At 47.7% G+C, this 15,138-nt stretch overlaps 1 protein-coding gene across 2 annotated transcripts in view; it reads left to right on the plus strand.

The window, feature by feature from the left end:
- The window catches only part of LOC130121811 (disabled homolog 2-interacting protein-like), a 119,821-nt gene that overhangs the window by 44,704 nt on the left and 59,979 nt on the right, over positions 1-15,138 (plus strand). Inside the window, exon 1 of one of the 2 annotated variants that reach the window (XM_056290721.1) lies at positions 5,739-5,832. The exons of the other annotated variant lie outside the window; for it this stretch is intronic. Within the exon in view, the coding sequence (XP_056146696.1) occupies positions 5,810-5,832 (23 nt within the window). The 5' untranslated portion in view covers positions 5,739-5,809. Of the gene's footprint in view, positions 1-5,738; positions 5,833-15,138 lie in introns of those variants that run through there. 2 annotated transcript variants of the gene reach the window in all.

Below are 15,138 nucleotides of genomic sequence, written 5' to 3' on the forward strand. Positions count from 1 at the left end.
CAATTTGAATTGCTGTTTACTTTTTATGAATGAAAAACTGTTGAAATAAACTGTAGTAGATACACCGTGTTTAAGGGCATTATTCTAGGTTTGCTCGTTCCTGCCTGCCAAGGAAGGCATGGACGAGAAGCATATGTTGATTATGAAGCAACATATTTTTTTGTCAATAATTGAATCACTTATTTGCTCCCCCTGGAGGCAAGAGTACAGTCAATAGGAACAGGCAAATGTGGAGGACAGCGCTCAAGCATTAGTCCTACCGGCCTCTTTCTCTATCCTCTCTCTTCTGACCTCCCTCTCTCCCTTCCACACACACACACACACACACACACACACAGCAAAATTGATGTTTCTACTCGGCCCGTTTTATCTGTGTGCCTGCCTTTCCAGTAAGCTGCTTTTCAAAAAGGGAGCCGAGGGTGGGTTATAGAGGGATGAATGGAGGGATAGAGGAAAGACTTGCTAATGCAGCAGCCGGGGCAGATGGTAGCTGGTTATGTAAAACTCACAATATACACTGCTCAAAAAAATAAAGGGAACACATAAGCAATGCAATGTAGCTCCAAGTCAATCACACTTTTGAGATATCAACCTGTCCAGTTAGGAAGCAACACTGATTTGTGAATCAATTTCACCTGTTGGTAAATTGTCTAATTTCCACCTGGTGGAAATTAGACAATTTGCAAGACAACCCCTATAAAAGGAATGGATTTGCAGGTGGTGGCCACAGACCATTTGCCTGTCCTCATCTTTTCTGGCTGATCTTTGGTTAGTTTTTCATTTTGCTAGTGCCCTCACCACTAGAGGTGGCATGAGGCGGTATCTGCAACCTACAGAAGTTGCTCAGGTAGTGCAGCTCATCCAGGATGGCACATCAATGCGTGCTGTGGCAAGAAGATTTGATGTGTCTCCCAGCACAGTGTCCAGAGCATGGAGGAGGTACCAGGAGACAGGCCAGTACACCAGGAGACATGGAGGGGGCCGCAGGAGGACAACAACCCCGCAGCAGGACCGCTATCTGGTCCTTTGTGCAAGGAGGAACAGGAGGAGCACTGCCGGAGCCCTACAAAACGACCTTCAACAGGCCACTAATGTGCAGGTTTCTGCTCAAACAGTGAGAAACAGAATGCATGAGGATGGTATGAGGGCCCGACGTCCACAATTGGGGCCTGTGCTCACAGCCCAACACCGTGCAGCCCAATTGACCTTTGCCAGAGAACATCTTGGTCGGCAGATTCGCCATTGGCGCCCTGTGCTCTTCACAGATGAGAGCAGGTTCACACTGAACACATGTGACAGACGTGAGAGAGTCTGGAGACGCTGTGGAGAACGTTCTGCTGCCTGCAACATCCTCCAGCATGACCGGTTTGGCGGTGGGTCAGTGATGGTCTGGGGAGGCATATCCTTGGAGGGCCGCACAGACCTCTACGTGCTAGCCAGAGGTACCATGACTGCCATTAGGTACCGGGATGAGATCCTCAGACCCATTGTCAGACCATATGCTGGTGCAGTGGGCCCTGGGTTCCTGCTCATGCATGACAATGCTCGTCCTCATGTGGCCAGAGTGTGTCAGCAGTTCCTGTATGTCGAGGGCATTGATGCTATGGACTGGCCTGCACGTTCCCCAGACCTGAATCCAATCGAGCACCTCTGGGACATCATGTCTCGTACCATCCGCCAACGCGATGTCGCACCACAGACTGTCCAGGAGTTGACCGATGCCCTGATCCAGGTCTGGGAGGAGATCCCTCAGGAGACCATCCGTCGTCTCATCAGGAGCATGCCCAGACGTTGTAGGGAGTGCATACAGGCACGTGGAGGCCACACACACTACTGAGCCTCATTTTGAATCGTCTTGAAGAATTTCCACAGAAGTTGGATCAGCCTATGTTCTCATTTTCCACTTTGATTTTGAGTATGATTCTGAATCCAGACCTTAATGGGCTAATGATTTTGATTTCCATTGATCATTCTTAGGTTATTTTGCTCTAAACACATTCCTCTGTCTAATAAATAAAGATTTTCAGCTGAAATATTTCATTCATCGAGGTCTATATTGTGTTTTTAGGTGTTCCCTTTATTTTTTTGAGTAGTATATATAGAGAGAGTGATAAGGAGAAATACTATCTCGTCCTCTCATTTTCTTTTCATGTCTCTGCCACTCTCTCTCTCTCTCTCTCTCTCTCCCTCTCTCTCTCTCTCTCTCTCTCTCTCTCTAGCTCTCTCTCTCTCACTCTCTCTCTAGCTCTCTCTCTCACTCTCTAGCTCTCACTCTCTCTAGCTCTCTCTCTCTCTAGCTGTCTCTCACTTTCTAGCGCTCTCTCTCGCTCTCTATCTCTTTCTCTAGCTCTCTCTGTCTCTCTCTGTCTGTCTCTCTCTCTCAGTCAAATTGCAGCAGGAGACGGAGGGGCTTTGTATTTGACCTGGGTGGAACTTCTGTAGGAGTTTATTTCTGGTATCTTCTGCTGTAGAGTCATCGTGTGTGAGGGGCCTTAGTGCGTTATTATAGTTAATCCTTCTGGCCTCATTCACAGAAATGCAGATCTCGCCTCACATTAAGCTGTCCCTGCCCTCGACTTGAGTCACAACGAAGCCTCGATTGATGCTGTTTCAATTTCTCCTTTCTCCATCTTCTCTTTCTCTTGTTTGTATCTGTTCCTCTGCATCTCTCTCTATACATGATCTCCTGTCGTCAGTATCATTCCATCATTGCCACCGTTCTCAACCCACACACCCTCAACCTCCTCCTCATGACTGTGTCTTTAATGGAGGCTTGTGGGAGCTTGTCTGGAATGTGTCCACTTGACAAGAGCCTCCTCCCTTCCTCCGTCCCTCTGCCTCTGTGCAGGCGGGTGGTGCTCTATCAAACAGGTTAGTGGTTAGCAGGGGGAAAAACCTTTTAGAGGCGGGGCCCCTAGGGGACTGACTACAGACAGTCGGTTAGCTCAAAGAGCCTCATCTGCTCCCTCTCTCATGACCGACTCCTGTTGCTTTCTACCTCTGCACACTCAACCCGTGACCTCACATGCTCACATTCCCACCCGCGTTCCCCCTTGGAATTATTCTGCATTATTTTCTCTGCCGAAGTCACGCCGACAACATGTTCACGCTCTTATGAGTGAGTGTGTATGTGTGTGTGTGCGTGTGCTTATATGATCTGCACATAATTGTGCAGATGTTAATACAGAAGGAAAAATATAGACATCTGTCTGATATCTGTCTATGAGAAGTCGTGGATCCAGATGTTTTACAGAGTACTCCGTAGCGATGTGCTTTCTGAGAGCAGTGACAAATACAAGATGTGCTGTTTACCCTGCAATTCTCGTCCTGCTAAGCTGATTACAAACCTTTTTTCCCCCCCCAAATACAGAGCAGTCTGCTACCGGCCCTTTACAATTTAGAGCATGGTCTAGCCACAGAAGTTAGACCACACTCTAAACAACCCCACGAGGTATGATTTTATCATGACCCAGTGCGGAGGAATGAGGAAGTCCCCCGAGTGTTTAGTCTCCAGGCTTCGCCTTGGCTTTGTAGTTAACCTTTAACCAACCAGTCTGCAAAACGGCATGCCGTGCAGGTCTGTTTATTCATGATAAGAACAAGCTATTTGTATCTACAGCACGAGGGGAGACGCACACAGCCGAGCCTACTCCGCGTCCTCCTCCCAGATTAATAGCTTCTCCATAAATTGTCGCGAAATAGAGATTGGTTCCGCGTAAGACAGGGTGCAAAGGCCTTACCACAGTCCACAATGAAGTCCATTGTCGAGGAAGACTGTAACCTCCAGCTCCATTAGAGTTCAACTTTAGTGCTTTTTACACAATATGGTGTCCATGTTATGTGTGCGAACTGTGGCAAAGGGCTGAGCTGGAGTGGTCCTCTCTGTCCCCCAGGTGGTTCTGTTTTGAGAAATACCTGGCATGGAAATGTCCCAGTCCCAGACTGGTGGGACCACATTATGAGTTCCAACTGCATTGGCCCTATTTGCACCTACTTAAATGACGGGAGGGGGCTGGCACTTTGCGTAAGTATAAGCATCTGTCAGCCAAATGAAGCCGTTTGCAGTCGTTCAAACATCCTCAGCTGTCCTCCCGCGACAACGTTAGGTTTGCCCTTCTGACAGCATGTCTTCGCCGTGACATCAGTCCTCCCTCCGAGGGTCATCCACACTTGTTAAAACAACCATGGGCTACATCTGGCAATGCTTCTCCTGCCCAAATCTGACTGCTCCCCCCCCCCTTCTCTTTGCCACTTTTGTGCCTTCCTCCCATTTGCCTTTTTTTTTTTTTTTGGCCAAGGTCCCAGCATTTTCCAGTCCCAGTGTAGCGCTGAGAACTAAACCATTGTTTCCTGATCCGGGAGGGACCAGGGCAGGCGGACTTCCCAGCTGTCAGGCCTGGGCCTATGTCATTGTTGAGTCATTAGTTATGTCCCCTTTTTAAGACGTCAAAATAGAGCTTTTTTTCTCTCGTGTTCCCAAATTGATGTTGCTATATTTGCAATAAAAATGTCCAAGTCAATGAATCAGGCCTTGATTTCCCTGATCTGTCCCCGTCCCTAACCCTGACCTTAAACATTTTGTTTTAGCCATGCCCCACCTATAACTATACTAAGTAATATCTAAATTAAAATGTCGAGAATGCCCCCGCCTCATAGTCATCACAAATTAAAACATTCATAAATACGTCGAAACAAATGAAGTGATCGGAGGGGTGTCCGGGTAGTGTAGAAGTCTATTCTGTTGCCTACCAACACGGGGATCGCCGGTTCGATTCCCCGTGTTACCTCCGGCTTGCTCAGGGGTCCCTACAGACACAATTGGCGATGTCTGCGGGTGGGTATGTGTCCTGGTCGCTGCACTAGCGGCTCCTCTGGTCGGTCGGGGCGCCTGTTCCAGGGGGGGGGGGGCTGGGATGAATCACGTGATCCTCCCACGTGCTACGGCCCCCTGGTGAAACTCCTCACTGTCAGGTGAAAAGAAGCGGTTGGTGACTCCACATGTATTGGAGGAGGCATGTGGTAGTCTGCAGCCCTCCCCGGATCGGCAGAGGGGGTGGAGCAGCGACCAGGGCGGCTCGGAAGAGTGGGGTAAAATTGACCGGGTAATATTGGGGGGGAAATCCAGAAAAAATTAAGTGATCGGAGACAGACTCGAAGGTGTCAGAAATATGGCTCGTCAATATTGTCTAAATATAAAAATTGAGATTTACCAAACATCTTCAACTGTGATAACCTTTGTCAGTGTACACTGCTTTTGCAAGTGACATTTTTGTTTTCTTTTGTTTGTTTTTTTCCCTTGGAAAAAAATCTGCAGTCCATCTTTAAAGTGGCAGCGTTGCCCTTCTCATTACTTGATTTTGGCCTCTTTAAATCGTCTTTAACTGGTGCAGAGTCCGGGCGACTGCACGGCATGCACGTGCAGCAGAGACTCGACTCGGGGGTGGAAAAAAAGAAACGCTATCTTTTTAAATGGGATGGGGAGAGAGAAAGAGAAGGAGCGAGAGAGAGGGGGAGAGAGAGGGAGAGGGGTGTGTGCTTGGAGGCAGCATACATCCTCTGGGAGCGGCGTGGTGTAACTCAAAGGGCAGGCTGCAGCCACGCATTCCCACACAACTCAAAAATAGTCTGGGGGAAAAGAGAGAGAGAGGGAGAGGGGGAGAGAGAGAGAGAGAGAGAGAGAGAGAGAGAGAGAGAGAGAGAGAGAGAGAGAGAGAGAGAGAGAGAGAGAGGCGATCAGCCCACCGGTGAGGAATGCGACCCAAATTGAAGTCGGGTGTTTTTGGGACCCTTTGTGAGGTTCCACAAAACGATGTTTCACATCTTCAGTAGATCGTAAGTCCCGGACATTTAATCTTTACTCGTCGGTGCGTTTGTGGTTGACGTGTGTGTAGCTGTCGTTGGCAGCGGTGATTGTGTTATGCTGACCGCTCTCTGCAGATGAACACACAGTCCAGCGGGGACATGTGTGTACGTATACATACATGGGAATGGAGATTCAAGGCAGATCCATGTAATTTAGCTTGGTTGGGGGGGGAAAACAAAACAGGAAGTGATGCTTGAACTACATATTTTGAGAGTTAAAGGATTGAGAGAGACGCGTTCGGACTTGAACATGGAAAATGCTCAGTGCCAGGAGCAACTCTTTGGCTGCAGGACACAAACACACACAATTTAAGACCTTGGTGTGAACAAAGTAGGATATAAACCATTGTTTCACCATCTCAAGTGTTGCGCCGTGTTGCGTGGCAACCGAAATGTCTGCCTCGTTTATCTTTTTTATTGTGGACTTTGAAACAGTTCTTTATCCGGTGCCATTCGGTGTTTTAATATTCAGGTCAAGAAAGTGAAAACCCCAACTCCTCATCTGCTCCGTCATTCTGTATATATATATTGTTCTTGGTTCCCTAAGCACTGAGCAGTTATGCAACAGCCCAAGAGAGAAAGGGGGAAAAAAGCCTATTTGCTTGTAACTAATTTTAATTTTCCTCAGCTCCGTTGAATACCTCATGTTAACAATTATGCAATGTGTTTATCTGGATAGTCCCTCTCTGCCCTGTAAACATGCATGGATTCATGGCTACACGTGTGCACACAAAGAACCATATCTGCAACCTTGACTTGGAGTGCTGCTCTTGCTCCCACTCTTCAGATCAAAGTCAAGTCCCACCAAGTGATGTGATGTTGTTACTTTGTGAACAGTTAATGGCTGTCTCTGTACTTGGCAGCGGCCCAGTGGTTAGCACTGTTGCCTCACAGCAAGACGGTCCCGGGTTCGAACCCTCTGCCCTTTCTGTGTGGAGTTTGCGTGTTCTCCCCGTGTCTGCATGGGTTTCCTCTGGGTGCCCACCATCAAAGACATGTGCATGTTAGAGGTAATACTCCTGTCTGTGCCCCTGCATGGCAGGAAGAGCTGGAAGTTGGAGTCCCCCGGGCGCTGCACGGTGGCTGCCCACAGTTCCTAGCAACATGCCCGCCCACTGTTTCCTGTGTGTGTGTTGGGATGGGTTAAATAGAGAGGATGAATTTCCTCACGGGGATTAATAAAGTACATCTTATCTCTCTCTTATCTTATGCTCTGTACAGGTTATACATATTTATATGTCCCCGATGGTACAGAGGGACAAATTAATAATGCCTAATGAAGAATAATGGAAGATGAATGCTAATGGTGGGATCAAAAACTGCTGTCCACATATTAGTGTGTGTTTGTGTGTGTGTGCATGTGTGTGTGTGTGTCTGTGTGTGCGTGTGCATGTTCGTGTGTGTACTTAAATAGTTAACATTTTAGTTTTAAAGCAAAATTATAAGAACACCGTGATACTGAAGTGATGTGAGCTACATTTTCCTTGTTACACCCATAGGGAGGTTTGGAGTCACGGGACCTTTCGAGCTTGTAGGTATTCAGTCTCCTGCTCAAGGACACTTCAGCAGGGTGGATCCTTCCTGTTGTGGGGTGTTGAGCCCAAGTACTGTGGTTTAGGGATGACCTCTATAACCACACCGACGCCACCCTGTAGCCCAGTTATTCATGTGAGATTAGACTTAAAGCTACAATTTTGAGGAATCTCATTTTGTTTACCCGGCTGACAGCTGTGGTGGTGAATCATGGTAATTGCAGAGATGTTTGAATACTCTTTATTCCTGCAACCCTTTTAAAATTAACCGGTTACCGCTGCTGTTGTGTCAGCATCTTGCCCAACCCAAAAAACACGGCTGAACCCAAGTTTGTTGGTAAAGGTCTTGTCTGAGCCGAGTCTATAATTTCTGCTTGTTAGTTAGCCACAAAAACTTGGTTTTTTGTTCAAACTTGATATTACTTGCTTTAATGTTACTCATTTGGATGCAAAACCCTATCCGCCACATTGCTTTTTTCCATGACTGTCTTTCCTGACAGTAATCATTAGAATTAGCAAGTACAGAAGTGTGAATGATGCGGATATTTGTGGATAAACTATTTTTTTTAAAATACGACAGTGATGCAAAATATCAAAAATACAAGGCAAGGCAAGGCAAGGCAAGGGGCAGGCTAAGCTAACTGCTAGCCCACGCACACCGGTAGTTCCGATAACACCGAGGGTGGTCTGGCGGCGGTCTGGCCTAGCGTTGACTGTGTGTTTGGTGTTGGCGTGTGGAGTGCGGGGATTTGTGTCAAGGGTGTCTGGCTGGGAGAGCTAGCGTTTGATTGGCTAGGGGAGCCTGGTCTGCTGTGTCCGGTGAGCCCAGGGACCACGGCCCTGCCTGGAGCTGTGCCCGAAGAGGAAACACCGAGGGCGGTCTGACAGGATACGGAAACAGGGCAGGCTAAGCTAACTGCTAGCCCATGCAGACCGGCAGTTCTGACAGTCATCCTGACGTTTGTTCTCCTGGACAGGGAATGTATTTATTTATTTTTATTTATTTATTTTTTGGGGGGTGTATGTTGGCTATATGTGTTTTTGTAGTTTTTGTGTAGTTTGGATATGTGTGTTCTTGTAGTTAGGGTATGTGTTTTTGTCTTTGTGTTGCACTGCTGTGGGCTGGGGGAAACAATATTTCCCAAAAACAATAATACACATGTTCCTGATTCCTGATGAAGTGAAGTTTATTTGTGTAGCCCTAAATCTCAGTTACATACCCAGAAGGCTTTACATTCACATCATATTTACATTATACTCTCCACAACAGGTTGTGGAGATCAACAATGTATGGTGCCCTCCATCCCTAGATCCTTGATTCAAATGAGGGGAAAAAAACTCAACAGAAAAAACCTTTTCAGGAAAGATATAGGAGAAACCTCAGGAGAAGCATCGGAGGGGTACCCCTTTGTCCAGCTCAGATGCACGTGCAGTACGTGCCGAGTTAGCGAGGTAGACGTTTGTTTGCACGTAAATCTTGAGAATTGTGGCTTTAAGGAAAAAGGCCCTTTGCATTTTCCTTTCCAAGTCTCCCGTGTATTCGCCGGGTCAAATGCCATACTTCCTTAATAAACACTACCTTCCTTTTGAGCAGCTTTTCCTGCACACACTGATTGGAGGAATGAGTAGAGAATTCGATATGAATGCTGTGTGATGGGTCCATCACCACAGCTAGTAGTATTGAGCACTACCGGGACATACTGGTGTACAATGCTGTACTTCTCTGGTAGTATTATTTTCAGACAAAAATAACATCAATTCAGTGGTATGTCCAGAAAGCCATTGCAATATAATGTTACATCCTTTCGTCTCAGTCATGTGTCATGGTCGTCTTTCTCTCTGTTTCTCTTAGTTTCTCTTTGTTTTTGGGTGCTATTTTTCCTTGTGGCGTAAAATGTGTATGTGTGTTTTTTGCCCTGTGCCCTGAATGCTGAAATTCAGACTGTGCCGGGCTGTTCAGGTGACAAATAGAGGCAAAACTGGGGCTGAGTGTGTCTTTGTACATGCATTTGCAGTCTTTGGCCTCTGCCCTCTGACCCTGGGTGGTCATTGAGAGTTTCTCGTTAGTGTCACCTTCGACCTCATTATAATTTCTCGGTTTTACTCCCAAATTCGGACTCAGGGATGGCCGATCCTTCCACTGTAATTAACACACACACACACAGCCTTTTCCTCTGGTATCATAAAAGACATGGCTGCTTAAGTATATTTTATTAAAGAAGGGTTTCAGGATGTCGGACATGAGAACGCAGTCTACATTTTCATTCGAGAAAAACAAATCAAGAGAATACACCATATGGTACCCAAAATAAATAAACACAAAAAAATACTCTTAACACACCAAGCCTCAATCCCTCCATTTCTGCTCAGTACACAGTATACGACAATAAAGTTTGCAATGGAAAATAATAAAAACAAAAGGTGAAAAGTAATAATGGACGGTGAACTACACGAGGAGGTTTGTTTCTTAGGCTACAGACGAGGGGCAGGCAGATCTTATTGAATTGTGACTCAGTATCCTTCAGAGAGAACCTTATTTTTCCAAGGTGAAGGGTATCGGTCAATTCATTGAGCCACAGGCTATAAATGGGAACTCCCCTCTTCTTCCAGAATGTCAAAGTTATTATTATTATTATTATCATTATTATTATTGTTTTTGCTGTAATCAGGCCATAAGGAGAAGTTGCTGCTGTGACTCTTTTTAATACATAAGTGAAATCTGAAGTTCCCAGAACAGTTAAGACAGGATCAGGTTCAATGTGGATATTAAGAATATCTTTTTAATACATAAGTGAAATCTGAAGTTCTCAGAACAGTTAAGACAGGATCAGGTTCAATGTGGATATTAAGAATATCAGAGAATGTTGTAAGAAAAGATTTGTCCAATATCTCTCTAATCGCGGCACGGTAGCGCAGTGGTTAGCGCGGTCGCCTCACAGCAAGAAGGTTCTTAATTCGAACCCCGGTGTAGTCCAACCTTGGGGATCATCCCAGGTGGTCCTCTGTGTGGAGTTTACATGTTCTCCCCGTGTCTGCGTGGGTTTCCTCCGGGTGCCCCGGTTTCCTCCCACAGTCCAAAGACATGTAGGTCAGGTGAGTCGGCCGTACTAAATTGTCCCTAGGTGTGAATGTCTGCCCTGTGATGGACAGGCGGCCTGTCCAGGGTGTCCCCCCGTCTGCCGCCCAGTGACTGCTGGGATAGGCTCCAGCATCCCATGACCCTAGGTGGGGTAAGTGGCTTGGATAATGGATGGGATGGGTCTCTGTATCCTGGGACAGAGAGTGAAGCTATGGAGGAGATTTACCTCTGCTAAATTGCATTTATTACACTGTGAAGAGATGTCTGGAAACATGTGGCGCTTCGATTTTAAATATTGGAGTCATTGGATAACCCGAAACTGAACGAGACAATGGCTAGAGTTGACAGAGCAAGCGTTAATCTCTTTAAGGCTCTCTTCCCAGGTCTCATCCGAGATCTCCATCCCCAGCCCATTTCCCCCCATGCACTTTTGATTGCTATCATGGGGTGGGGTGGGGTGGGGATGGTGGGGATTGACAGATCGTAATGAATCGTAAAAGTGTGACACTTTTCTCTCAGGACCCTCATTTTGGGAGAAGGCACCGTATCTAGAACTGAGGGTGAAGCACTTCCGAAAGAACTCCTAGGGGTGTTCAGGAGTTTCTCGCAACTGAGCAAATGACCCTTTTATTTTTTGACAGTTCCCAAGAGACATACTCTGTGGAAGTAATTGAGAGGAATATGTAACATCGGTCACATTTTACAGATGCCGGCCCAAATGGACATGAGTAATATTGACCGGTGGGTCAGGGTGTAATTAGATGATTTACAAACGGTAAAAACCAAATTGTTCAAACATACTTCGTCACGGTCGTTTGACATGCTGCGTTTTGCAGCTGCTTGTGTGATCTCGTGTGTCCTGTGGTAGCATTAGTGGCCAGCTGCTGTGTTTTCCTTCAGCGGACGTGTGACCTCAGCACCGAAGAAATGAGCTCCAGAAGCCAGCTTCATAGGCAGCGCCTGAATGTGCTGTGTTGGTCTCCTGCAGTGGGATGTCCTAGCAGATGTTACGCTGAATTATCTCCCTGCCTTGTACGGAGTCTGCTTTCATACTTGTGTGTGTATATGCGAGTCTTGTTTTACCCGACGACCTGGCTCTGCTGGCTCTGCTGGCTCTTCCAGCAGCAGTTATCTAACCACCTAACCCTCGGTTCCCAGCCAGCCCTTTCCACAATGCACTTTCCCCGCTGTTGCCGAGAGTCAGGCTTCCCCCATAGAGTCCTTAAAACGGGGCTAAAAAGAGGTCATCATTAAAGAGATAATGATATAACACGGCTAGTTTCTGCTTTTGTGTCCCCTCCCGCCGTGCAGAGGCTGTAAATGAATGACCGTCTTTGTGGGGAGCTGTTCTCCCTTCACCTTGGGCTAAGGCGCTCTCCCAGCTATAGGACTCTAACTTGCTCTGTATGTAAGGGCGTCACACCATAGCTTGTCTTCAGTTTTGCCTTCGTCCCCTTTAGTTTGGTGCAGTGGTGCCCCGAGGCAGTGGCTCTATTCCCTCTCTCCCCGGTGTAATCTCTCTTTTGTCTTGTGTGCATTAGGCTACCGGCATTGCGCGAGCCTGAGAGCCAGTGTTGACAATCAGCAGAGGTGCTTCGGGGCACTAATGGATCTGAGCTAACGTAGATCTTGCCCATATTGGCCTAACTTATTTCTTTTCTCTTTACTCGCCATTCCTTATCTCTTTCAGAGCTGTACGGTGGGGCCGGTCGGGGATATCCGGGGTCATGCATGGGGGAGCGGAAAGGGCTTCATTTGAAATTGGTCTACTTTAAACATGCCTCTCCTAAGAGTTGTAAGACAGGGGGTGTAATAGTGGGACGTCGCATTAGCTGCTGCGTCTCTATATAGCTCACTCCCCCCCCCCCCAACTCCCAACTTCTGCCTTGGTTCCCAGGGGATCAATCTTCCCCCTGCAGGGTGTCTGTATGAGACAGTGTGTAAAGCTTGCTCCGCTCTGTTCTGTTGACCGGACTGGATCTTTGAGCCGGCCTGATTGGCGGAACAGTGTTTGGGCTCCAAGGCCCGTATCCGCATGTCAGTGCTTTGGCTCACAAAACCCTACCGTTCCGCACCAGCAACATCTGACAGATTCCACCCCCACCCCGGTCCGTCTTCTCTCCTCGCCTCCTTTTGACGACTGTTCTGTCTGTCTCTCTCATCACAAGACAGAGGCTTGTTTTTGCCCCCTGCTCTTTTTTCCCCCGTTTCCTGCATTTGTCCAACTGTTCGTTCCGTTGCAGATGTAGGAAGTGACGAATGCTCCACGTGTTCTTCTCCGAACCAGGATGCCGTCGGGCCGACGAACAAGATGTGAAACAAGGGGGTTAGTCTGCGAAATGAGCTGAAACTCACTGCATAGGAATCGCTGTTCCTTCTAACTACTAAGAGGAATGAAATGCATCTGTTTGGTTGAAATGAGCAATCGGGCCTGTGACAGACCACTCTGCACTGTGTCGGATATGTTGTTGTCTCATCACGCGCCCATGGTCCTTTTTGTTGAGTCAAGCTAAACCAGTTGGAAAAATGGCCACTTATTATTGTGACACTTGAAGCTTGAACAATCGGTTATCTGTCTGTCTGTCTGTGCAGTACATGTGTTTCATAATCAAGCTTGGAACAATTGCAGTGTGGTTGTGTGCGTACTTATTGTGCTGCATCTGTGATGTTTTCTGCTGCTGTGGTGTTTGTGTCGGTGCCCAGGTGTAGACAGCAGTTGGCGTAGCTGGCAGGCGAGAGCGTTTGGTTTGCAGACTCATCTCCAAGCCAAGTTCCTTATTCGGTTAGCTCCGAGGAGCACTTAACAAATTAAACATTTGTGATCTAAATTTTACACAATCAGCTCACTGTGTGTTTGCAGTTTGTACTCAGATGCACCACTGCACAACTCCCGTCCTCCAACAACGCATTACAGATCTTACCTTATCGCTTCACATCTGATCTGCATACTGCCCGCCTTGTTGAATAGGCTGTTTCAAAGACCATACCCCCCCCCCCTTCTCCGCAACTGTATGCAGTCAATTGCCCCACTCTTCCAAGCCGTCCCGGTCGCTGCACCACCCCCTCTGCCAATCCGGGGGAGGGCTGCAGACTACCACGTCTGCTCCAACACATGTGGAGTCGCCAGCCACTTCTTTTCACCTGACAGTGAGGAGTTTCACCAGGGAGACGTAGCACGTCACGTGGGAGGACCATGCTATTCCCCCCAGTTCCCCCTCCCCCTGAACAGGCGCACCGACCGACGAGAGGGGGCACTAGTGCAGCGACCAGGACACATTACCACAGCTGGCTTCCACCCGCAGACATGGACAGTTGTGTCTGTAGGGACGCCTGACCAAGCTGAAGGTAACGCGGGGATTCGAACGGCGATCCCCGATATCCTTGACTCTTAAGATTGTCCATCTGAAAACACCGGTTTCTTGCACATGGTATAACATCCGTACATCCATCCATCCGTTATCTTAACCATTTATCCTGGAGCCTATCCCTGCAGTCATTGGGCGGCAGGCGGGGAGACACCCTGGACAGGCTGCCAGGCCATATCCTGTCCATCTATACCCTTTCACGTGTTTCATTTGTGTGCACATAAACACCGCACACTCCAGCACACAATGCATGGAGGCCTGTCACAATAAATACGTTATCAGTCATTTTGCTGTCCTCGATATCGCCCGTTGTTTTGACATGCGTATTTGTTTACATAAGAAATGTCCCCGACATTTTAGCTGACGTGATGCTAGAATAAACAACAGGGTTTCCCCTGCCGTTGTATGACTCGCGGGCACGGCGCCGCAGCTGAACGAACAGCAATAAAAACTATGCTGAGACACGTTGAGCTGTCACTTCTGGTCCTGCTGCTTCTGTCCTCCGAGTTTCACACGGGCGGGGCTCATGCAGCGCCTCCACACACACGCGCACACACACACACACACACACACACAGGGTGTTACTAACTCGAGGCTAATAGGTTTTAGGATATTTTAATATATTTTTCACATCAACGTCTGAATATTCTTAAGAATTTAAAGTTCATTGCTCTTTGCAAGGGCGCACTTGCGTTATTATGCTATTATATTATCATATCAGTGGAATAAAACGATGTTAAAATGACAATAATGGGGAGTCCGGGTAGTGTAGCGGTCTATTCCGTTGCTTACCAACACTGGGATTGCCGGTTCGAATCGCCGTGTTACCTCCCGGCTTGATCGGGCGTCCCTACAGCCACAATTGGCTGTGACTGCAGGTTGGAAGCCGGATGTGGGTATGTGTCCTGGTCGCTGCACTAGCACCTCCTCTAGTTGGTTGGGGGCGCCTGTTCAGGGGGCAGGGGGGAAAAGCACGATCCTCCCACGCTCTACGTACCCCAGGTGAAACTCCTCACTGTCAGGTGAAAAGAAGCGGCTGGCGACTCACATGTATCGGAGGAGGCATGTGGTAGTCTGCAAGCCCTCCCCGGATCGGCAGAAGGGGTAATTGGCCGGATACAATTGGGGGGGGGGAGGGGAGGGGGGGATCCAAAAAAAAGACAATAATATCATTTATCACAATAATTTCTGGGACAATATATTGCCAGACAGAAGGTCGTTACCGTGACAGGCTAAGTGCATGTACACTACGGCAGGTTGTGTATGAGCACAAATCTGGGATGTTCGGTTGTTTATTTAG

The sequence above is a fragment of the Lampris incognitus genome, chromosome 12 (genome assembly GCF_029633865.1).
Source record: "Lampris incognitus isolate fLamInc1 chromosome 12, fLamInc1.hap2, whole genome shotgun sequence".
In the NCBI taxonomy this organism is placed as follows: domain Eukaryota; kingdom Metazoa; phylum Chordata; class Actinopteri; order Lampriformes; family Lampridae; genus Lampris; species Lampris incognitus.